This window comes from Lithobates pipiens, unplaced genomic scaffold, assembly GCF_037356315.1.
Source record: "Lithobates pipiens isolate NorthernLeopardFrog02 unplaced genomic scaffold, aLitPip1_a1.2 Scaffold_19, whole genome shotgun sequence".
NCBI lineage: Eukaryota > Metazoa > Chordata > Amphibia > Anura > Ranidae > Lithobates > Lithobates pipiens.
In genome coordinates, this window is record NW_027507764.1 from 574,520,846 (window position 1) to 574,546,946 (window position 26,101).

A 26,101-nucleotide genomic window follows, 5' to 3' on the forward strand; every position below is an offset into this window, starting at 1 on the left:
CTGGTGAGTGGGGAGGCCATTGGAGGACAGAGACCTCATAGTCCAGTGGTGAGATGATTGGAGCTTTGTGACATGGTGCATTATCCTGCTGGAAGGAGCCATCAGAAGATGGGGACACTGTAGTCATAAAGGGATGGACATGGTCAGCAACAATACTCAGGTTGGTTGTGGTGTTTAAACAATGCTCAATTGTTACTAAGGGGCCCAAAAGAAAATATCCCCCCCACCATTACACCACCACCAGCCTGAACCAGTGATAGATGGATCCATGCTTTCATGTTGTTTACACCAAATTCTGACCCCACCAGCTGAAATGGAGACTCATCAGACCAGGCAACGTTTTTCCAATCTTCTATTGTCCAATTTTGGAGATCCTGTGCCAATTGTAGCCTCAGTTTCCTGTTCTTAGCTGACAGGAGTGGCACCCGGTGTGGTCTTCTGCTTCTGAAGCCCATCTGCTTCAAGGTTTGATGTGTTGTGCGTTCGGAGATAGTATTCGGCATACCGTATATACTCGAGTATAGGCCGACCCGAATATAAGCCGAGGCCCCCAATTTACCCCCAAAAAAACTGGCAAACTTATTGACTCGTGTATAAGCCGAGGGTGAGACATGCCTGTCCATCCCTGTGTGTGTGTCCGTCCATCCCTGTGTGTCCGTCCATCCCTGTGTGTCCGTCCATCCCTGTGTGTCCGTCCATCCATCCCTGTGTGTGTGTGTGTCCATCCATCCATCCATCCCTGTGTGTGTGTGTCTCCATCCATCCATCCATCCATCCCTGTGTGTGTGTGTCTCCATCCATCCATCCATCCATCCCTGTGTGTGTCTCCATCCATGTGTGTGTGTGTGTGTGTGTGTGTGTGTGTGTGTGTGTGTGTGTGTGTGTGTGTGTGTGTGTGTCCAGCCTACCTTTGTCCCGAGCCTCCGTCCCGTGCCTTGCCTCCTTGCCTCCGTCCCGTGCCGTGCCTTGCCTCCTTGCATCCGTCCCGTGTCGTGCCTTGCCTTGCCCCCGTCCCGTCCCGTCCCGTGCCGTGCCGTCCCGTGCCCTCTTCGTCGGCGGCCATTGTAAAGTTCAAAAGCTGCGCCGCCGCCTTCGCCTGTGATAGGCGGAACACTGAATTTCCCAGCAGCCTGTGTTCCGCCTATCACAGACGTCGTATCATCCTCGTCCGTAGTACGAGGATGATACGATGTCCGTGATAGGCGGAACACAGGCTGCTGGGAAATTCAGTGTTCCGCCTATCACAGGCGAAGGCGGAGCCGGAGGCGCGGCTTTTGAATAGAATGGCCGCTGTCTGTCTGCTCGACACGCTGATCGAGCGGGCAGACAGCGATGACTCGAGTATAAGCCGAGGGGGGCACTTTCAGCCTCAAAAAAGAGGCTGAAAATCTCGGCTTATACTCGAGTATATACGGTACCTTGATAACGAGTGGTTATTTGAGTTACTGTTGCCTTTCTATGATCTTGAACCAGTCTGCCCATTCTCCTCTGACCTCTGACACCAACAAGGCATTTTCCTCCACACAACTGCCAATGTTTTCTCTCTTTTTCGGACCATTCTCTGTAAACCCGAGAGATGGTTGTGTGTGAAAATCCCAGTAGATCAGCAGTTTTTGAAATACTCAGATCAGCCCATCTGGCGCCAACAACCATGCCACATGTTCAAAGTCACTTCAATCCCCTTTCTTCCCCATTCTGATGCTCGGTTTTAACTTCAGCAAGTCATTTTCACCACGTCTAGATCCCTAAATGCATTGAGTTGTTGCCATGTGATTGGCTGATTAGAAGTATGTCTTAACGAGCAATTGCACCTCATAAAGTGGCCGGTGAGTGTATTACCAAATAAAGCTGAGGTTGCGCCAAGTAAATAGACACAAAACATGTTAAGGCCTAAAATTGTGAGCGCCCGAGAAAAGGTGACAAACTTCAGCACCTTCATTTTCCACAGACAACATATTAAAAGCTCCTACGGGTCATCATCAGTTTAGAATTAACTCTAAAAATGGGCATAGAATTATTGCTCTCACTCTGGGCTGTGCAGTGATTTGTAACATGTGTCATTTACAAGCGCAGACGCCCGCAACACAAGTGTTTACATTTGTATATGTTGGGGAGGCTCAAAATATTTTTTGGGGGGTTGAAGTGCTTGGGTGTAACTTACATTTTTTTCACACCTTTTTCACTAAACTTTATTTTTTTCTATTACAAAAGTCCCCTATGTGATGTTGTTTTCTTGTGACAGGTTCTCTTTAATCAGACATTGGGATATATTAGACTTGTGATGTCTCACTTGCCCTCCACTGAAGCTAATAGGGGACTGCACTTTCAATGCTCTTTCAATTAGAGTTATAGATAAATCGATACATTTGTAGGGCCCCCTTATAGTAAGGCTGCTAGGGTTCACTGCAACCAATGGAGTAGGAAATGATTGTTTTGTCTGGTCTTTCCAATTTAGATGCAGGCAAGGCAAAAGGGGGCCCCATCGTTGCTGTGGGGTCCAAAGCAGCTGCCTCATACTGCCAACTATTCCAGTTTAAATTCCCTTGAAGTTTTAGTCCCGTGCTGTGTCCCGGTATCTCAGTGTGAGGTTCTGTTACTACTGCTGCCCAGCTATTGTCGTGTACAGATGACTCACCTCCAAACCCTGTGTTTAAATGTAAACAACCTGCATTGATATGTAAATAGCTGCAGATTGGCTGCATTGATATGTGAATAGAGGTGGCATTCACATGTATATCATGCCCCCCGAGGTCATATTCACCATCACCTCTGCTGAAAGCTGCCCACTAGGGAGGTAAAGGGGCATGCTTGAAAGACCTGCCTACAACTGTGGTCATTAAGCCTAACATCAGCCTGTTCTGCAAAGGTAAGCAAATTGGAGGTGGAACCCTCTTTTAAAATAACATAGTGCCACAGCACCCTGAATTTTGGTGCATGTGAATACACACATCTCAGCAGATGCGTGAGGGTGTCATTAACAATTAATGGAACTGCTGAATGCTCACTAAAGGGCAGCATGTTTCTGTGGTGTCAGGAAAGTGATTTTGCATTCATTCCCGGCACACACAAATGTGAATGCAGGCTGAATCTCTCAATTACATTGGTGGTCAGTGTAAATCTTCTCATTACAGTGGTGGTCAGTGTAAATTCCTTTTTTTTATTGGTGGTCAGTGTAAATCCCCTCTTGCATTGGTGGTCAGTGTAAATCTCCTCTTACATTGGTGGTCAGTATAAAATCCCCTCTTACATTTGTGGTCGTTGTAGAAGTGTCACCTTACACCGGTGGTCAGTACAAATCTCCTCGACACGGGTTGCCACAGTGCAAATTCCCCCTGACTTGGAGGTCAGTGTATATTCACCCTTACACTGGTGGTTGGTGTAAATGCTCCTTTTACATTGGTGTCAGTGTACAAATCACTCTTTATGTTGGTGGGTGGTATAAAATCCCCCATTACATGGTGGTCAGTGCAAATTCCCCCTCATGTTGGTGGTCAGTGTAAATCCTCCCTCACATTGGTGGTAATTGTAAATTCCCCCTATACGTTGGTGGGCAGCATAGAATCCCCCACTCTATACTTGCCAAAGATTTCCAGCTTTGCTTTATATGATTCAGAATTTGCCACTGTGTATTGCCTCCTAACTAATCCCATCATCCCACCACTGTCACTGATCCCATCAACCCCCCACCACTGCCACTGATCCCACCCTCCCCCAGCACTGCCACTGATCCCAGGAGTCCTAGGATCCCTAGGAGTTTTCTGTCTATTGATAGGTCTCCTCACCTCCCCAGTCAATGGTGTGCCGGCAGTGAGGAAATCATGCGCTATAACCTTTAGCAACCAATCAGTGAGCAGTAATGATGTGCATTAACCTCTAGCAACTAATCAGTGAGCAGTAATAATGTGCAGCAACCAATTAGTGAGTGGTAAGGATGTCCAGTAACCTCTAGCATCCAATCAGTGAGCAGTATTGATGTACCATAATCTCTAGCAACCAATAAACAAGCTGAAGTCATGTGCGGTAACCTCTATCAAATAATCATTGAGCCATAATATGTGTTGTAACCTCTAGCAGCCAGTCAGTGAGTGGTAATGATACACTGTAACTTCTGGCAACCAATCGCAATCGTTGCCTGATTAATTAAACTGATTTTGAATCTGGCTGTTATTTATTGTATGTCTCAGAGCGAAATTGCGTGGAGGGTGGGGGGCAAGGAAATGTTTGCCCAGGGTCCAATCAATATCAAAGTTGGCCCTGTCTGGATGTTTTATTTTTCACATTTTCTTCTGGAAGAAGCTTCCAGAATATAGCACAGGGAGAGTCAAGTGTGTAGTATAAATATTTATTATGTCCCAGCCAGTCCCTGGATGGAGGTATCCAGAAGATGGCTGGGGAGGTGATACATGTGTAGGAGGCCTTTCCAGAGGATTACAGTTCTTGGAGCTAGCCACTGAGACAAGAATTTATTTTCTCAATCTTTTTTCTCTGTCTCAAAGGTGAAACATTAGAGGTCTGTTTAGACCCCTGATATTTCACCAATGCCCCCAAATCGGGCTCCTAAAAACTGTAAAAAAAATAATAATAAAAAACGAAATTGTAAAAAATACATAAATAAAATAAAATTTTTAAAAAAATAAGAAAAAATAAAATAAAAATAAAATACTACTGACCACGTCCACTGCCCTACTGACTGACACCATTCATAGTCCTACTGACACCAGTGGTGGAACAATCAGGGTCACAAAGGTCACACTTGGCCAGTGAAGTTCCTCCACCCCAAACTCGCTCATCCATGTCTTTATGGACTGGTGCGCAATCATGTTGGAACAGGAAGGGGTCATCCCCAAACTGTTCCCAGAAATTTGGGAGCATGAAATTGTCCAAAATGTCTTAATATGCTGAAGCCTTAGGAGTTCCCTTCACTGGAACTAAGGGGCCAAACCCAACCCCTGAAAAAACAATCCCACACCATAATCCCCCCTCCACCAAATGATTGGGACCAGTGCACAAAGCAAGGTCCATAGACATGGATGAGCAAGTTTGAAGTGGAGGAACTTGCCTGGCCTGCACCTCAACCCGATAGAACACCTTTGGGATGAATTAGAGAGGAGACTGCGAGCCAGACCTTCTCGTCCACATCAGTGCCTGACCTCACAAATGCGCTTCTGGAAGAACGGTCAACATTCCCATTGATACACTCCTAAACCTTGTGGACGGCCTTCCCAGAAGAGTTGAAGTTGTTGTAGCTGCAAAGGGTGGGGCAATATTGAACCCTACGGACTAAGACTGGGATACTAGGGGTGCAACAGATAGTCACCGATCCATGATCCGAACGGGTCACCCCGCTTGGATCGGTACATGCCGTGCTCCGCGGAGCGCTCCGCGGAGCGCTCCGCGGTCTCGGCTTTAGGAAAGGGTGCGGCTTCGGCCATCTTTCTACTCCCAGGCCATTTACAACGTGATCGCTCCGACGGAGCGATCACTTGTAAACAAACCGGCGTCACGTCATGGCGCTGGTTTCTCTCTCCCCTCTCTGTACTAATCTGTACAGTGGAGGGGAGAGATCGGATGGAAGCAGCCATACCCTGCCAATACCCTGCCAATACCCTGCCAATACCCTGCCAATACCCTGCCAATACTCTGCAATACCCTGCCAATACCCTGCCAATACTCTGCCATACCCAGCCAATACTCTGCCAGTGCCATACCCTGCCAATACTCTGCAATACCCTGCCAATACTCTGCAATACCCAGCAATACCCTGCCAATACCCTGCCAATACCTTGCCAATACCCAGCAATACCCTGCCAATACGCTGCAATACCCTGCCAATACTCTGCCAATACTCTGCCATACCCTGCCAATACTCTGCCATACCCTGCCAATATTCTGCCATACCCAGCCAATACTCTGCCATACCCAGCCAATACTCTGCCATACCCAGCCAATACTCTGCCATACCCAGCCATACTCTGCCATATCCTGCCATACTCTGCCATACCCTGCCATACCCAGCCATACTCTGCAATACCTAGCCATACTCTGCAATACCCAGCCATACTCTGCAATACTCTGCGATACCCAGCCATACTCTGCAATACTCTGCGATACCCAGCCGTACTCTGCAATGCTCAGCTGCACCCAGCCATACTCTGCAATACTCAGCCGTACCCAGCCATACTCTGCAATACTCAGCCGTACCCAGCCATACTCTGCAATGCTCAGCCGTACCCAGCCATACTCAGCCATACTCAGCCATGCTCAGCCGTACCCAGCCATACTCAGCCATGCTCAGCCGTACCCAGCCATACTCAGCCATGCTCAGCCAATATAACAGTGGTGGGAGATTGTGGATATTACAGTGGGGACTATATGGTGGTGGAATTTTCACAGGTTTTTGCAAATTAAATTATTATTTGCTGATCTGAAAAATTATCCGATCCATGACTCTGATCTGAGGAACGATCCAATCCGTGAGTTTTTTGATCCATTGCACCCCTATGGGATACCATTAAAGTTCATGTGTGTGTAAAGGCAGGTGTCCCAATAATTTTGTTAATATAGTGTAGATAGATATAATGATAGATAGACTCATAGACAGTTATATTAGAGATAGGTAGATTTGTAGACCTATAGATCAATAAATAAATAAAATAATATAAGAATTCATAGAAGAACTCATAGATACTGTATCTTTGATAGATAGAAAGATAGATACTAATCTTAGAAGGATAGATACATAGATACTGTATCTTTGATAGATAGCTAGATATATACTGTATATTAGATAGATAGATACTGTATCTTTGATAGATAGCTATATACTGTATCTTCCATAGATAGATAGATAGATACTGTATTTTTGATAGATAGCTAGATAGACATATACCGTATCTTTGATAAATAGATATATACTGTATCTTTGATAAATAGATATATACTGTATCTTTGATAGATAGCTAGATATATACTGTATCTTTGATAGATAGATACTGTATCTTTGATAGATAGATAGATACTGTATCTTTGATAGATAGATACTGTATCTTCGATAGATAGATATATATTGTATCTTTGATAGATAGCTAGATCTATACTGTATCTTTGATAGATAGCTAGATATATACTGTATCTTTGATAGATACTGTATCTTTGATACTGTATCTTCCATAGATAGCTAGAAAGATAGATAGATAGATAGATATTTAGATAGATGGATAGATAGATAGATGGATAGATAGATAGATAGAGAGAGAGATAGATAGATAGATAGATAGATAGATAGATAGATAGATAGATAGATAGATAGACTGATTTATACTGGGTCCTTATAAACTTCTTCTAATTCAAGCTTTGAAACAAGAAGACTGTTGCGGTAATTGGAAATGATCATCTAATTTTAATTCTAATTATTTCTCATAGTTCTGTCACAACTTTCAACGACTGTTAAAAAAAAAAAAAAACCTTCCAGACAAGATTCTCACTTTAGCAAATAAAAATATCTTGGCATCCTCTCTCAGGACACATCATCACAGCTTGTTCCCACAAAATCCAATCTGAGTGTATAAACTCGGCGGACGAGATACAATTCGAGGTATACACGGAACATAAAGTTCAGACTTGCAGTATTATTGTATAAATGATGTAATTTGTGTTTCAGGCTTTCGGTGATTTCGGCGGTGCTGGTAATGGATTCCTCTTTTTGTTGGATGTTCTTGCCCTCTGATGGAGGGGCGGAGGTCCCCAGGAGCTGACCCTCTAATTGAATTTATGGCTGGGTGTGTTTCAGTAGATTGTAGGGCTGTCCACATTCACACAGATAATTGATTGACCCCCCCTGACCCAACATTGTCAGTGCCACCCCCAACGCATTAGCGGAGGCCAAAGAGCAGACAGGATGAAGGCTAAAATCTGGCTTTATGGAAATCATCAACATAAACCAACCAAGCCAATGCCACCTGTGAAATGTGATGATGGATTATCCGGGAAGGAAGGTGTTATGGCACATTGAGAGGGATTTCACAAAGAATTTTAATTTTTAATTTTTATTCGTTTATTTATTTATATGCAAATAAAGCAACTTGGTAGCTTTTCTTTTGCTGTCCCCTGAGAGACGTCACCAAGGGTCTGGCAAGACAGTTCCCACTCATTTTGCTTGTGTCAAAGTTGAACCGCAGGCAACCAGATACAATAAGTAGACAGATTAAAGCCTAACTTCATCTGTTCCTTCACTTTAAAGTGGGAGTAAACTCCCATGCATGACTTTTATCTATAGGTAAGCCTGGAAGACCGGGTGAAGATGGAAGTTCCTTCAACGCTGACAGTGATGGCTTTGTTCTAAGGTAAGTTTCACATAATGTGCTAGTATGCATCGCACCTTACAGGATTTAAAAAAACAAACAAACAAAAAAAACGTAGTTTACTACCGTTTTAATTAGTTTGAGTCAAATTGGCCTTCACCAATACATGCTCCCGCTGTCAGCACTCTATACACTGTATGTAACATCAGCGACATACAGTATACAGCTCTGTATTCCAGCAACGCTACAGGGACTTTCCATTCCTGGAACAAAATCGAGTCAGTCAGAAAACTGCCATTAACAGGAAGCCTCCGATTGCCGTAGTTGGAGAGGCAGACAGATGATGTCACCAGGGCTCAAGTCCTGCGGGAACGCATGGGAACGGAGTTCCTGTACTTTTTCCACAACAGGAACTCAGTTCCCATTAGCGGCCGCGTCCTACAAGACTTTGAAGTATGTGAGGTGTGTGGCAGGTGCTACACCAGCAGACGCCGACACAGCTCACAATAGTAAGTGCCACACACCTGACCATTCAGGCATTGCCAGTAGGGGGCCCCATGACAGCTTCCACTTCGATCTACCTGTCAATCACAGCTAGCTGATGGGTAGATCAGGTGGTCCCTGCTGCTAAGAGATTGTATTTAGTCAGACCTCTTGTGATGCGCTCCTCCCCGCCGGCCCCTCCTGATTTTCTGTCTCCTCATCCCCCCCCCCCCCCCAGTCTCCTGCATACTTGCTCTGTGTGTCCCACTGAATCCCCCCCCCCTCCTCTATCTTCAGTGCCATATGATGAGAGAACCCAGAGGAGGAGCACAGCTATTCTGCTCACAGGACATGCAGGGAGAGAGGTGAGCTGAGGGAGGAACATCAGTTTGGAGTGGTAAGCTGAGCACAATACCTGGCAACGTTTAATACCAGGAGGGAAGTTTATGTGGAAATATGTGAAGGGTTGGAATAGCAGCGACTGTGTGTTGGAGCCCCTGCAGAGTTTTCAGCCCCCCAAGCTAACATACATCTCCTAAGCAGAAACACATCACTATCTCCCCAAGCATTCTGTCCAGATAATGTGCAGTTCATTTATGACCTTTCCGTTTAACCCTGTGTTATCCAACCTCTGTTCACTGAAAAGTGTAAACTCACCACATAAACACTCTATATACAAAATAAAATTCCCCAATAAAGATCAGAACATGATGTTCACATTTGCATGGAAGCACAGTTGAATGAATGCTGATTATTCAGAGAACTACCGTATTTATGTTTATTGAAGATTGTTTTGTTTATTTTTTTTTATGTAACAGTTAAGCTTCATACGCACAATACGAAAGTTGGATGAAAAATACCACTTTTGAAGTGTTCGTGGATATGAGCGTATCATTTTTTTTTTTTTTTTGGTGGGGGAGTAGATCTTGGGTGGGAGTTCCCACACTTTTTTCCCCAGGACTTGACCCCAGGATGTCACGATATCCAGTCAATCACAGAAAGGTTTGTATTCATTCATAAATTACAAGCCTTCCTGTGCATGGCTGAGTAATGCCCAACTCCATTTTGTTCTGGAGACGGGATAGGAGGTCCCCATACCCCTGCCGGAAAACAGTACTATATAATGTATGTAGCCAATTCTACATACTGTGTATACAGGGCCAGCCCTACCATGGGTCTACCCTAGCCTTTCCCTATACTGCCTTAGTCTGCCCCTATACTGCCTTAGCCTGTCCATATACTACCCTAGCCTGCCCCTATACTGCCCTAGCCTGTACATATACTGCCTTAGGCTGCCACTATACTGCCTTATCCTGTCTATATACTAGCCTAGCCTGTCCCTATACTGCCTTAGCCTGCCCCGATTCTGCCTTAGCTTGTCTATATACTACCCTAGTCTGTCCATATACTGCCTTAGCCTGTCCAAATACTACCCTAGTCTGTCCCTATACTGCCTTAGCCTGCCTGTATACTGCCTTAGCCTGTCCATATACTACCCTAGCCTGCCCCTATACTGCCCTAGCCTGTCCCTATACTGCCTTAGCTCGCCCCTATACTGCCTTATCCTGTCTATATACTACCCTATACTGCCCTAGCCTGCCCCTATACTGCCTTAGCCTGCCCATATACTGCCTTAGCCTGTCTATATACTACCCTATCCTGTCCCTATACTGCCTTAGCCTGCCCCGATTCTGCCTTAGCTTGTCTATATACTACCCTAGTCTGTCCATATACTGCCTTAGCCTGTCCAAATACTACCCTAGGCTGTCCCTATACTGCCTTAGCCTGTCCATATACTACCCTAGCCTGCCCCTATACTGCCCTAGCCTGTCCCTATACTGCCTTAGCTCGCCCCTATACTGCCTTATCCTGTCTATATACTACCCTAGCCTGTCCCTATACTGCCCTAGCCTGCCCCTATACTGCCTTAGCCTGCCCATATACTGCCTTAGCCTGTCTATATACTACCCTATCCTGTCCCTATACTGCCTTAGCCTGTCCATATACTACCCTAGCCTGTCGCTATACTGTCTTAGCCCGTCCCTATACTGCCTTAGCTCGTCCCTATACTGCCTTAGCCTGTCTATATACTGCCCTAGCCTGTCCCTATACTGCCTTAGCCTGTCCCTATACTGCCTTAGCCTGTCCATATTTTTTTTTGGGGGGGGGGGCAGCATTTCATTCTGGACCCAGGCAGCACAATGTCTTTGGCCAGCCCTGAGTGTATATAGCACAAACAATGGGTGCATGTGTTAGTAAAGGAAATAACTCATTTGTGCTGGCTTGGCCCAAACAAACTATTTGAAGTGAAGGAATGATGGAGTTTTAAAGAGGACCTTCAGTCCTTTTGTTTTGGCCCTTCCCTCCTCCTCCGCCACCAATGCATTTGTTATTCTGGCATATGCGCAAATGTGCCAAAGGTTCCGTGTGGCCTTCTGGGTGGGGGATTTGGCGTGAATGCGCAAACATGCCGAGCCTATGACTTGCTTACCAGCCCCATCTTTGCACACGCATGGTAAACCCACCTGTGTACTCAAGAGATTTAGCACTTTGCATGGAACCCCAGCCCTGTGACACATCTGTGCACACACAGAATTGAGGGGGGCATAAAAAAAGTCGTTCTTGCCTATGCAATCACAAATACCCTCAGTTTACTTATTTAAAAAAAAATAATAATATTGAAATGTGAGAGATGGAGTGGTGAGAAGGCAGGTCATTGGGGTCAATGGGATGTGATATCAGGTCACTGGGGTCAATAAAATGTCATATTAGGTCACTGGGGTCAATGGAATGCCATATTAGGTCATTGGGATTATTGGAATACCATACCAAGTCATTGGGATTAATAGCATGCCATATCAGGTTATTGGGGTCAATGGAATACCATACCAGGTCTTCTTTACAGAGTACCCCCCAAGAGATTCAAATCCCAAGGTCCTTCTACATGTAGAGTGGTTGAGAACCTGGACTCGCCTTCACAATTGGCCCAGCGTTGTGATAGATGGCATCACTGACCAATAGAGGCCATCTATTACTGAGCCAATAGTTGATGCCAGGTTTGGAAAACTTAAATACTTTACAGAATTTTACAAATACTTGACAAAATAGTGGGCACTTACTTTCACACAGTCTTCTTCTCAAAATCCCTCTGATTTTATCAATGGCATTATAGTCAGAGACATGAAAAACATGGGCTGATTTGGGTTCCGAAGCTATCTCCACCAGTTCTTCCTTGAGCGCTTCCCCAACACCTACAGCAAAAATTCTAATTCCAGCCTTATGCGCTGCTGTGGCAGGTTCCAGCACCAGGTCTTGGCTTCTGCCATCCGTTAGCAAAATGGCCACCTTTTTAATGGCCCGCTCTCTTGGTCGGCCGCCTGCCTCCTCAGAAAAGCTGTATGTTGTGATGTAGCTCAAAGCATCTCCAGTGTTTGTGTTTCCTCCGTAGTATTTAATATTCCTAGCGGCCTCTTTTACATCCTCACGAGTCTGAAATCTCCCCAGGTCGAATTCTGTGTAGGGTTTACCACTGTACCGTACTACTCCAACCCGAGTCTTGTCCGGCTCAATCTCGAAAGTATCCACTAGGTTAGAGACCCACTGACGAACCTTCTCAAAGTCCTCTTTGCCCACACTTGAAGATGTGTCCAAGAGAAAGATCAAGTCGTAATTGACATTCTTGCAGCCTGAAAAATTGGAGAAGAAAAATGTTCAAATACGGAACATAGTAGGGAAGTCCAACTTTTAAAAAAATATTATTGCCTGTCAGCCTTTTCCAAACAAGTCCCATAGTGATAGCTTTGGGCAATGGAGGGGTACTCCTTTTGGAGACCTCATGGGTCTATTAGACCCCCCAATATCTCCCCTATCCTCCAAAGCAGCTAAACAAGCACAGATCACATTTGATTAGCTGGTTGCCTTGCAGCTCTGAAACCGGAAGTGATTAAATTGTCAATTTTAATTGTTAATTACTAGTCACAGAGGAGATAAGGAATTAATGTCCACCCATCGCCTCTGTGTGAAAATTAGTTGGAAAAAAAATGATGTACACTTTTTTATTCATTTGTTTGGGGATGGGGGTGGTATTGGGGTGTTTTAGGGTAGTTCAGTTCATTTTAAAGTGGTTCTAAAGGCAGAAGGGTTTTTACCTTCAAACCTTCTCTATTTAACGTTCCCCCTAGCCCCCCCCCCCCCAATCCTTACCTGAGCCCATTCTCGATCCAATAATGTTCACAGCCCTACGGGGCCCTCCCTCCTCATTGGCTGAGTCCATTAGCCCCAAATGCTGCCAATTACAGCCAGTGAGCCAATGAGGAGAGATGAGGGGGCAGGGCCAAGCCATGGCTCAATGTGTCTTATTGATGCATGGCTCAGGAGCGAGCATGCATCGGTACCCCCCAAGGCAAACATTTTTTTTGGTGCAATTTCTTTGATGTAGATTTACTATTGCTGTGATGTCCTGTTGGGCCTCCCCTTGTTGCTTCGGTCCCCTTCCGGGGATCATGTGCATTCTGGTGCTGGATTGCTAAGGTATGTTCCATACAGCAAACAAAATAATGCACTGTATTATTATATTTATAGATATATTCTATGCATTATTGTTTCTCTTTAGAGGATTACTGTATTGTGTTCTTGCATCCTGATGAAGCTAAATCTTGACGAAACACGTTGATACACAAAAACTCTTTTTATGATTGGAATTATTAAGTAAGATTATGACTTTTTTTTTTATATATGTACAGTAAATCTAATAAGCACCATTATACCTGTTTTTATACCAGTTCCTTATTTTTTTTAAATGATGTATAATAAAATGTATGATTTTATATAAGACTCCATGTTTGTCTTATATAGTCCGACCTTTCTCAAGTTTTTGGTTTATCTACACAATACGGATGTTGGCCTAGAGTGTCACATTAAATATATATTTCATTGTTATTTCTAAATATACCATTTTACAAAAATATTTACTATTAATACTACAATTTACCATATATTTACCAAATTTTGTAAACAGCCGATTTTGTAAATATTATATTTATTTATATCTAATATTCTGAAATTTTAGTTTTGCCGCTGTCATATTTTTGATTTGTATGCCGAGCACAGGGAGTTTTTTGTTTATTTCAAATGTTATTTCTAAATGACTGGTCATACTGACTGATAACATTTCCCTTAATTTTCTACTGAGAATTCTTTGCTAGGAATTATTGACTCATTGTTCCCTGCTGTATTTTGACATCAGCTCCATAAACAGTACACATTTTTTTTGTGGAAAGGGTCGTGGGTTTCTGGAAATGATGATGATGTTACATGCTTAGCAGAACTCTTACAGATCTTTCAATAATTGTCTTATTTGAAACTTCATCTACGCATTACGGTTTTACATTTGAATAATCCCCCCTCCCCTTTCTGAAAGGCGTTTTTTTTTTTTTTTAGAGTTCTTCATAGGCATAAACCTTTTTATTTGATAAATACAACCTAAGCACTTTGCATGCGTTAAACAAATCATGCGTCCTGATGAAGCTGAATCTTGGCAAAACACGTTGACACACAAAAACTATTTTTCTCATTGGAATTATCAAGTAAGATTATGACAATTTTTTTTTTTTTTTTTATATGTACAGTAAATCTAATAAGTACCATTATACCTGTTTTTTTTTTTTTCTTGGCAGTTCCTTGCTTTTTTTCTAAATTATGTATAATAAAATGTATGATTTTATATAAGACTCCATGTTTGGCTTATATAGTCCGGCCTTTTTTGCTTTATCTACACAATACGGTTGTTGGCCTAGAGTGTCACATTAATTAATATTTATATATTTCATCGTTATTTCTAAATATACTATTTTACAAAAATATTTACCATTAATACTACAATTTACCATATATTTACCAAATTTTGTAAACAGCCCATTTTGTAAATATTATATTTATTTATATTTAATATTCTGAAATTTTAGTGTTGCCACTGTCATATTTTTGATTTGGGCGCAGGGAGGTTTTTTTTGTTTGTTTCAAATGTTTTTTTCTAAATGACTGGTCATACTGACTGATAACATTTCCCTTAATTTTCTACAGAGAATTATTTTCTAGGAATTATTGACTCATTTATTGTTCCCTTCTGTATTCGGACATCAGCTCCGTAAACAGTGCACATTTTTTTGCGGAAAGGGTCGTGGGTTTCTGGAAATGATAATGATGTTACATGCTTAGCAGAGTTCTTACAGATCTCTCAATAATTGTCTTGTTTGAAACTTAATTTATGCGTTACGGTTTGACATTTGAATAATCCCCCCTCCCCTTTCTGAAAGGCGTTTTTTTTTTTTTTTCAGAATTCTTCACAGGCATAAATCTTTTTATTTGATAAATACAACCCGAGCACTTTGCATGTGTTAAGCAAATCCCCAACCCTCCCGTCCGTACCCGCCAGAGATTCTTTTCATTGTGTTTTCGTCCCGCCGCCCTTCTTTGTCCGCGGTTTTGAGAAAGAAGATTGAAAAGGTCAGTGATGGATGTCAAATCTTTTTCTGACCTCTATGATAAGCAACAGGGCATTATGAAAGGCCCCGCATGTTCACATCGGAGACGTGAAAGCCACAATTGGCAGAACTTGAAGAATGGTTAATGTGGATTTCAGAGAATGTGGAAAAAACGTTTTTTTTTTTTGTTTTTTGTTTTTTTTTGGGACTACAAAGTCTTGCAAGTCCTGCCTAGGGAGTGGAAATATTGGAGAGTTTTTATTTCCACAAAACGTTGAGATCCTTTGGAAGATGCTTGCAAAATGACCACATTTGGTTGAAATGTGTTATGCCGCGTACACACGACCGGACTTTTCGACAGCAAAGGTCCGACGGAACGAATCCGTTGGACAATTCGATCGTGTGTGGGCTCCATCGGACCTTTGATGTCCAAAAAATCTGACAGTCTTTAGAAATAAAACATGTTTCAAATTTTTCCGCCGGACCCAGTTCCTATGGAGAAATCCGCTCGTGTGTATGCTAGTCCGATGGACGAAAACCGACGCTAGGGCAGCTATTGGCTACTGGCTATGAACTTCCTTATTCTAGTCCGGTCGTACATCATCACGTTCGAATCTGTCGGACTTTGGTGTGATTGTGTGTGGCCAAGCCCGTTCATTCGGAAAGTCCATCGGAACTCCGCCGAAAGTCCGTCGGGAAGACCGTCGGACCTAGTCCGTCGAAAAGTCCGATCGTACGTCATCACGTTCGGATCCGTCGGACTTTGGTGTGATTGTGTGTGGCCAAGTCCGTTCATTTGGAAAGTCCATCGGAACTCCGCCGAAAGTCCATTGGGAAGACCGTCGGACCTAGTCCATTGAAAAGTCTGGTCGTACGTCATCACGTTCGGATCCGTCGGACTTTGGTGTGATTGTGTGTGGCCAAGCCCGTTCATTCGGAAAGTCCATCGGAACTCCGCCGAAAGTCCATTGGGAAGACCGTCGGACCTAGTCCATTGAAAAGTCTGGTCGTACGTCATCACGTTCGGATCCGTCGGACTTTGGTGTGATTGTGTGTAGCCAAGCCCGTTCATTCGGAAAGTCCATCGGAACTCCGCCGAAAGTCCGTCAGGAAGACCGTCGGGAAGACCGTCGGACCTAGTCCATCGAAGAGTCCGGTCGTACGTCATCACGTTCGAATCCGTCGGACTTTGGTGTGATTGTGTGTGGCCAAGCCCGTTCATTCGGAAAAGTCCATCGGAACTCCGCCGAAAGTCTGTCGGGAAGACCGTCGGAGCTAGTCCGGCGAAAAGTCCGGTCGTATGTATGCGGCATAATGCCCCGTACACACAATTGGACTTTCCGACAACAAAACCGTGGAATTTTGTTCGAAGGTTGTTGGCTCCAACTTGTCTTGCATACACACGGTCAGACAAATGTTGACCAACAATTACCAACGTGGGAACGTATGACAACCCAAGCAAAAGGAAGTTCAATAGCCAGTGAGGCTCCTTCTGCTTGATTCCGAGCATGCGTGAACTTTTGTGCGTCGGACTTGTGTACACACAAATGGAAATTCCGACAACAAAGTTTTGTTGGAGGAAAATTTGAGAACCTGCTAGCCAAAGTCCGACAACAAATGTTTGATGGAGCATACACACGGTCGGACTTTCAGCCAACAAGCTCACATCCAACATTTGTTGTCGGAAAATCCGATCGTGTGTACGGGGGCATTAGATATCAACTGGGAAGGTGAAATTAGAGTATTTTTTTTGGGCAATTTTTCAAGGTGCAAGTGACTCCAGAAGGTTACAGAAGCTCCACTCAACTATGCTGGACCTGTTCTTGTGTTTAACCACTTCAATACCGGGCACTTTTACCCCCTTCCTGTCCAGTCCAATTTTGAGCTTTCAGTGCTGTCACACTTTGAATGATAACTACGCAGTCACTGTACCCAAAGTAAATTTTTTATCATTCTGTTTACACAACTAGAGCTTTCTTTTGGTGGTATTTATTCACCATTGCGTTCTTTTTTCTAAATAAATAAAAAATGTAAAAAAAAAAAAAAAACATTTTTCTTCATTTGCAGGGGCGGCCCATCCGTTAAGGGTGCACAGGGCACCGCCCCCTCTTTCCAGCAACCACCCTATAATATGGTTAATGGATAGATTCATGCATAGAATTAATCTATCCACGACCGCAGTGGCCATCCCTCTATTCAGGCGTCCAGCCCCTTTCAGGACACCGGGCGCATGAATTACAGAGGTGGGGGTGTTTTTTTTTTTTTGTTGAAGCACCTGATTAGAGCCATTGGCTCTTATAGGCTTCAAAATAGGGTGGACTCAGAGCACAGAGCATTGTGCTCGGAGCCCACCCAGGTGTGTTAGAAAAGCAAATGAATATACACTTTTCTAACACTGAATCGCCTTTCCCCCAATCAGTATGCGCGGGTCTGATACCCATTTCCCGATTGGCTGAAAGGTAAGGCGATCCCATTGGACACCTTGGAGGAGGGGAAGAGACGCACGCCGGAAGCCGCCGTGATCTCAGAAGAGAAGAGGACACAGGAGACACTGCCAGATGCCCGCCGCAGCCTGATCCCCCGCCTGAAGTGCCAGCCGATCCTCGCCACTGTGTGCCTGCAGATCCTCACCACTGTGTGCCCGCAGATCCTCACCACTGTGTGCCCACCGATGCCTGATGTGCCCGTCGATCCCCGCCGCTGTGTGCCTGGGGATCCCCGATGCTGTGTGCCCGCCGATCCCCGATGTGGCCGCCAATCTCCCCATCTCCAAAGGGGTTACCCCATCTCCAAAGGGGTAAGTGCCAGCAGACAGCTGGGGGGGGGGGGGTTTGAGGTGCTGCGGTGCCACTCCCCCCGAACGAAAAACCACCAGCCGCCACTGTGTTACAGTATACAATTTTACATTTCTTTGGTGAAAATAACCCAAATCAGTGTAATATTATTTAGTCTGGAGGAAAGTTATAGAGTCCACAAACTATGGTGTGTGTGTATATATATATATATATATATATATATATATATATATATATATATATATAATCTCATTTTGTGAGGCCCAAAAACGCCAGGACAGTACAAACACCCCCCAAATGACCGCTTCTGAATAAAAACTGACTCATTCCGTTTATTTTGTCGTGATTAGCTGTGATTGACAAAATCTAATCCCATGGTGCAGATGGGCTGTGATTGGCCCTGTCTGTACCATATGATCACATTAACCAATCACAGCTAGCAACACATTTCTACACAACGGATGGCATGAAAGGAAGCCAAAATAGGGAATAGATTTGTGGCATTTTTATTATTATTTTACATTTCTTTATTTTCCAAAAAATTGTGACAAAAAATGACAACTACCAAAAACTTGCTGTGCCTTCTACTAAATACCTTGGACCGTCTACTGTCCTGGTGTTTTCGGGCCTCAAGAAATGAGTACAATGGGATTGATCGATTTTCAGATATTTATATCATAGTTTGTGGACTGTATCGTTTTTTTTTTTTATACAGACTAAATAATATACACTCATTTGAGTTATTTTCACCAATGAAATGTAGCAGAATACATTTTGACCTTAACCACTTGCCGCCCGCCCTATAGCAAATGGACGGCGGCAAAGTGGTTTCATAATCCTGACCGGACGTCATATGATGTGATCAGGATTATGAGCCGCCGGGGGCGCGCATCGCGGCGATCGTTGTTGCGGGGTGTCAGTCTGACACCCGGCAACTACAATCTCGGTAAAGAGTCTCCGACGGAGACTCTTTACCACGTGATCAGCCGTGTCCAATCACGGCTGATCACAGTGTAAATAGGAAAAGCCGGTGATCGGCTTTTCCTCACTCGCGTCTGTCAGATGCGAGTAGAGGAGAGCCGATCGGCTGCTCCTCTGACAGGGGGGTCTGTGCTGATCGATTATCAGCACAGCCCCCCCGAGGATGCCCACACTGGACCACCAGGGACGCCACCAGACTACCAGGGATGCCAAGGACAAGGTATGCCACCCTAGACCACCAGGGATTCTAGTCAGTGCCACAATGGATGCCAATCAGTGCCCATAATGGATGCCAATCAGTGCCCACAATGGGCATCACTGATTGGCATGCATTATTGATTGGCACTGATTGGCATCCATTAGTGCAATATATTATAATACAATGCCGCCTATCAGTTCCCATCTGTGCCGCCTATCAGTGCCTACCCATGCCCACCTGTGCCGCCTACCTATGCCCACCTGTGCCGCCTACCCATGCCCACCTGTGCCGCCTAACCCATACCCACCTGTGCCACTTATCCATGCCCATCCGTGCCAATCCATGCCAAGTTGTGCCACCTATCAGTGCCCATCCGTGTCGCCCATCAGTGACACCCATCAGTGCCGCCTATCAGTGCCACATATCGGTGTCCATCAATGCCACCTCATCAGTGCCACTTCATTGGTGCCACCTCATCGGTGCCCATCAGTGCCGCCTTATCATTGCCCATCAGTGTAACCCCATCAGTGCCCATCAGTGAAGGAGAAAACTTACTTATTTGCAAAGTTTTGAAACTGAAACAAAAAAAAAACATTTTTTTTTTCCAAATTTTTCGGTATTTTTTTTATTTGTTTAGCAAAAAATAAAAACCGTAGAGGTGATCAAATACCACCAAAAGGAAGCTCTATTTGTGGGAAAAAAAATGATACAAATTTCATTTGGGTACAGTGTAGCATGACCGCGCAATTGTCATTCAAAGTGGGACAGCGCTGAAAGCTCAAAATTGGTCTGGGCAGGAAGGTGTTTAAGTGCCCGGTATTGAAGTGGTTAATCTATGAAGAAAGATTATTTATTTTCAAAATTTTATAACAGAAACAAAGAAAAACACTTTTTTTTAATATATATTTTTTGGTCTTTTTTTTCATTTTATTTAACAAAATGTAAAACGAACCCAGTGGTGATTAATTGCCACCAAAAGAAAGCTCTTTTTGTGTGGGAAAAAAAATGCTAAAAATGTTGATGATGGCAGTATGATGAGCCAATTTTGATGGTGGCAATTTGATGGTGGCAATTTGATAGTGGCAATTTGATGGTGGTAATATGATGGAGACATTTTGATAGGGGCAGTTTTGATGGAGGCATTTTGATGGGGCATTTTGATGGGGGAAACGATCATGGTGGTAATATAATGGGGGCAATATGGTGGGGCAATTTGATGGTGGTAATATGATGGCAGCAATTTGATGGTGGCAATATGATGGGACTTATTTTGAGGGTGGCAATATGATGGGAGTAATTCTGATGGTGGCAGTATGATGGACCAATATTGATGGTGGTAATATGATGGGGGCAATTTGATGATGGTAATTTGATAGTGGCAATATGATGGAGACATTTTGATGGGGTCAGTTTTGATGGGGACAATTTGATGGTGGCAATATGATGGGAGTAATTTTGATGGTGGCAATATGATGGGGCACTTTTGATGGTGGTAATATGATGGGGGCAATTTGATGATGGTAATTTTATAGTGGCAATTTGATGGAGGCATTTTGATGGGGGCAGTTTTGATGGGGGCATTTTGATGGGGGCAGTTTTGATGGGGGCATTTTGATGGGGGAAATTTGTTGGTGGTAATATGATGGGGCAATATGGTGGGGCATTTTGATGGTGGTAATATGATAGAGGCAATTTGATGGGGGCAATATGATGGGGAGCAATTTTGATGGGGGCAATATGATGGAGGCAGTTTTGATGGGGGTAGTTTTGATGGGGCATTTTTATGGGGGAATTTTGATCGAGGAATTTTGATGGGGGAAATTTGATGGTGGTAATATGATGGGGGCAAGATGATGGGGCAATTGAATATATTGTTGGTCTTATTTTCATTTTATTTAGCAAGATATAAAAAAAAGTGGTGAATAAATGCCACCAAAAGAAAGCTCCATTTGTGTGGGGAAAAAATTATAAAAATGTCACATGGGTATAGTGTTGCATGACGGCACAATTCTCGTTCAAAGTGTGACAGCACTGAAAGCTGAAAATTGGCCTGGGCAAGAAGGGGATAAAAGTGCCCAGTATTGAAGTGGTTAAGATGAATAGATAAAGTGCAAATATAAAATGGGGTGCAAAGAAAAGCTTGAAATCCTTAACTGGAGAAAATAAATGAATGAATGAAATACTTGTATAGTGCACAATGCGAACTGAATCGCCTCTAGGCGCTGTGGCGAGCTTTGATCATCTGCTAAGGAAGGTCTTGAGTTTTTTCCTAAAAGCCAGGTGATTTTCTTCCAGGCGGATGTTGATTGGTAGAGCATTCCATAGCAGAGGCCCTTAGACAGCGAATCTCCGATCCCCCTTGGATTTATACCGGGCTTTGGGCACGAGGAGGAGGTTTTTGTTGGCTGATCTAAGACTGCGGTTTGGTGTGTAATGATTTATTTTCTCCATTAGGTATTGCGGAGCTTCTCTATGCACGCATTTGTGGGTGAGGCAAAGGGTCTTGAATGTGATCTGATTTTTTACGGTTAGCCAATGTAAGCTCCTCAGCGAAGGAGAAATGGATTCCCAGGGTTTTTTTCCTGTTATCAGCCTTGCCGCCGTGTTTTGGATCAGTTGTAATCGCGCAAGTTGATATTGTGGTAATCCTATGTAAAGCGAGTTTGCGCTAAGCTACCGCCAGTCAAGTCAAAAGCCTGAACCTTTGGTTACATCACATGATCATTGGTGAAAGGGAGAATAAGCCTGAATGCCTAAGACTTTATATGCTGTCAGTGTTGAAGGGATCAGCAGATCTCCAGGAAAGCGCAGTCACTATTTACTTGCTGATGTCAGGAAGCCTCTTAGATCATAAAGGGAATTTTCTTTCTTTATACATATATATATATATATATATATATATATATATATATATATATATATATATATATATATATATATATATATATATATATATATATATATAGCATTGTAAAGGGTTAAAACTCTGCCAGCTTACATTTTTGCTACCTGTGTCCCCATTGAGGGGATTCATCCCACTACCTGACCTGGTGACCAATGACAAAGAGAAAAAAAGTGAGGGGGGGAAATCTAGAATGTTAGAGTTGTCCCCAGGTCTAGACATGACGGGAGATATTCCAAATGTTCCTGGGGCAACTAGCTAAGCAGGAAATTCCCTCACTTTGGGAGATTTCTACTCTGGGACAAGAATTGAAGTGAACATTTCCCAATGGTACATAAACAGCAGAAAATGACCTCAAAGCCTAAACCAACACAAGAAGTATAAGGCCAAAATGGTAAAAGAGTCCAAAACGCTTTAGGGCTAGTTTACACTTGCTTTAAAACAAGGCTTCAGACATGCTTTGCTAAAACTCTCTGGACGCCAGTAAAAAGCTCCTGTCACTATAAAAATAAAATGGTTATCTTACAGTCCTGTTTACACTTTGCGTTTGCTTGGTGCTTCAGTGGGGCTTCAATGAGGCTTTGGGGGGGCTTCGAAGAGGCTTTGGTGGGGCTTTGATGAGGCTTTGGTAGAGCTTCAATGAGCCTTTGGTGGAGCTTCGATGAGGCTTTGGTGGGGTTTCATAGGCCTTCGATGAGGCTTTGGTGGGACTTTGATGAGGCTTTGGCGAGGCTTCGTGGGGCTTCAATGAGGCTTTGGTGGGGCTTCGATGAGGCTTTGGCGAGGCTTCGATGAGGCCTTGGTGGGGCTTCGATGAGGCTTAGGTGGAGCTTAAATGAGCCTATGGTGGAGCTTCAGTTTGGCTTTGGTGGGGCTTCATGGGCCTTCGATGAGGCTTTGGTGGGGCTTCAATGGGGCTTTGGTGGGGCTTCGAAGAGGCTTTGGTGGGGCTTTGATGAGGCTTTGGTAGAGCTTCAATGAGCCTTTGGTGGAGCTTCAATGAGGCTTTGGTGGGGTTTCATAGGCCTTCGATGAGGCTTTGGTGGGACTTTGATGAGGCTTTGGCGAGGCTTCGTGGGGCTTTAATGAGGCTTTGGTGGGGCTTCGATGAGGCTTTGGCGAGGCTTCGATGAGGCCTTGGTGGGGCTTCGATGAGGCTTTGGTGGGGCTTTGATGAGGCTTAGGTGGAGCTTAAATGAGCCTATGGTGGAGCTTCAGTTCGGCTTTGGTGGGGCTTCATGGGCCTTCGATGAGGCTTTGGTGGGGCTTCAATGAGATTTACTTTCACCTCCTGTCCCATAGCCGAAAAGGAAGTGAGAGGAAATCCCTGCAAATTAAGGGAAATTCTTGGGGACCCCCAGGTCACCAGAACTAGTGTCCCCATTGGAAGATCCCCCTCTATTATTTTTCTGGGGACAACCAAAAATGTGGGATTTTCTTTTACTTTCACTTTTAAATGATGATGGTAAGCAGGACAAATAGAGAGGGTGACTCTCCCTAACGGGGGCACAGACAGCAATACAAACTGACAGGGGTTCTAATCCCTCCTCCCTCTATGCAAAACTTAAAACATTTTTTTTTGCCTTTAGTTATACTTTTAAGATCTAGTCAGGACTTTAGAGGACTAAAGAGTATACTTTGCTATAGTAATCTGCGCGGCCCTAATCCCTGCCACTAGGGCTGGTGTTATTATTAGCAATGGCGCCAGTGGTCAATTGTGCCGGTTTTATTGGCAGTGACAGCAAGACTCTCCTGTTTATCCCTGATGAAGTGGCAGGCGAAACATGTTGGTTGTTTTATTTTTAACAATTAAAGCAATTTGAACTCATTTACTATCGCGGTGTGGTGTTCCTTCTGCTGGTTTATGCTTTGAGGGATTTTCTGGGTACCCATTGAAGGGCAGCCTTGCTTCATCCGGACTACCTAACCCGAGTCAGTTAGCTCTCTTTGATGTAGCCTTCTAGTATCAAAAAAATAACCTGGCAGGAGTTTTACTCGTCCTCGCTCTATCAAAAAATTTTTTTCTAGATATGCATACACTTTAACAGAATTTTACCGTAGTGTTTGAGCCTAGATCCTTCACCCGCTAGTTATGGTGACATACCTGCTCTTTGTGCTTCAGAGTGTCCACCTCCGAACACCAGAACCAGAATCAGCAGCACTAAAGAAGTTATTTGATATCCTTGGCCCTTCCGCATTCTTCCTGTCCTGTCCAGATGTACAGGGTGATGAGATCATTTAAAATACTCACCTGTAAAAAAAAATTATAATAATTAATAAATAAGTTATTACCGTTCCTCCTTGGGGGACAGACATTTGTGTCAATCCACAAGACATACAATTTTCAATTACACACTTTATTAGTTAATTTTAACAATTATATTCTTTTCTTTTCTTTTTTTCTTGACATCTTTCTCAATGTTTGAAAAGTTTTATCACACGGATCTACTTGATTTACTGTATGCACGCTTTAGTGAAAATTGTTGCTGTAGTCTGTATATTACAGTAAATTCACAATGCCAAATTCTACACCAGCCACCAGATTGACCACCAGTCTTGTGGGAAGAGGTGCCTCAGTCAAACTAAATTTTATTTTTACAATAAAAAAAAAAATATATTTCCTATATTTAGGAAATCTTCCTTATATTTAAAGTGGCTGTAAAGGTGAATTCTCTGCCAAAAAAATTCCAAGATCATCTCCCGCACCCCTGAGTACTTACCTGAGTCCAATCTTGATCCATGCATGTCTGCAGCGGTGGTGCTCTTCACATCGCATCATAGGACGCGTGGCAGCAGCGGGAGCTATATATATTTGTTTTACAAATACCATTTAACACCTGACAAAGGATTGCCAGAGCACTATGGGTTCCCCTTAAGAGACAGGGCAGCAGTAGTTATTGTCCAGAGTCACTAGCGTGGGTGTAAATTTCAGCTTGAGCTACTGAAGTCTATACACACCAGGAAGAGTAAACAAGATACAGAAAACATCATAGGATGTAGGATGCTCGGCAGCAGCAAGAGCTACAAAGACGTATATATATATATATATATATATATGTGTGTATGTATGTATATATATAATTTGTTTTTAAAAATACCATTTAACACCTGACAAATGATTGCCAGAGCACTATGGGTTAGCCTAAAGAGACAGGCCAGCAGTAGTTTATTGTTTGGAGTCACTAGTGTGGGTGTAAATTTCAGCTTGAGCTACTGAATAGTGATGGCCGAACGGTTCGCCCGGCGGTCGTTTCGCGGCGAATTTCCGACATTCGCGGTCCGCACGTTCGAACGCCTTTTTCCGTCGTTCGCCGCGGCGGACTTACGTGTTTAATGTATACAAGAACTTTAACCTTTGGTGACACGTTTATCATGTGATACAGGACAGCCAATTGAGACATGACAGCACATGGACACTTGTACATTCCCCCTAACCTATAAATACACCCGATCCGGTGGCCATTTTACATTCTTTCTTCTGTTACGATAGGGACAGGTTCCTGTGTGGAGTAGGGAGAGATAAACCACTAGCTATTTGGTACACAAAAGTTCTTTTCAGGACTGGTATAGGTGTTAGGTGTTGATAGGTTTGCTGTGCTGCTGATTCTTGCAGCAGCCTGAGTGTCTTTTGTTAGTTTAGAGAAAGGGAAAGGACGGTGTATGCTACAGGGACAGCCAGATTAGTCTTTCATCATCATCATCATCATCATCATCATTAGCTGTTACTATCAAGGTCCACAAAAGAGCTGTTCCAGTAACCACTAATCGTTCTCTTTTTTTGCCAATTTGTATAGGGACAGGAAGGAAGCAGTGTTGTCAGGCAGTGAGGGTAATTTTAAAGACTTGCTGTTATTATTAGTTCCACAAAGGTTCTTTTCAGGACTGGTATCAGTGGTACAGTAATAGGCTTGTACATGTATAATATTCTTTCTTCCAAATATAGAAAGGATATTATACTT

At 43.6% G+C, this 26,101-nt stretch overlaps 1 protein-coding gene across 1 annotated transcript in view; it reads right to left on the bottom strand.

The window, feature by feature from the left end:
* LOC143998112 (collagen alpha-1(XXII) chain-like) overlaps positions 1-26,101 on the bottom strand; it is a 393,374-nt gene that overhangs the window by 258,370 nt on the left and 108,903 nt on the right. The window contains exons 2-3 of the mRNA XM_077493857.1: positions 24,247-24,393; positions 11,903-12,469 (exon numbers count right to left, since the gene is read on the bottom strand). Coding sequence (XP_077349983.1) covers positions 11,903-12,469; positions 24,247-24,340 — 661 coding nt within the window. The 5' untranslated portion in view covers positions 24,341-24,393. The remainder of the gene's footprint in view (positions 1-11,902; positions 12,470-24,246; positions 24,394-26,101) is intronic.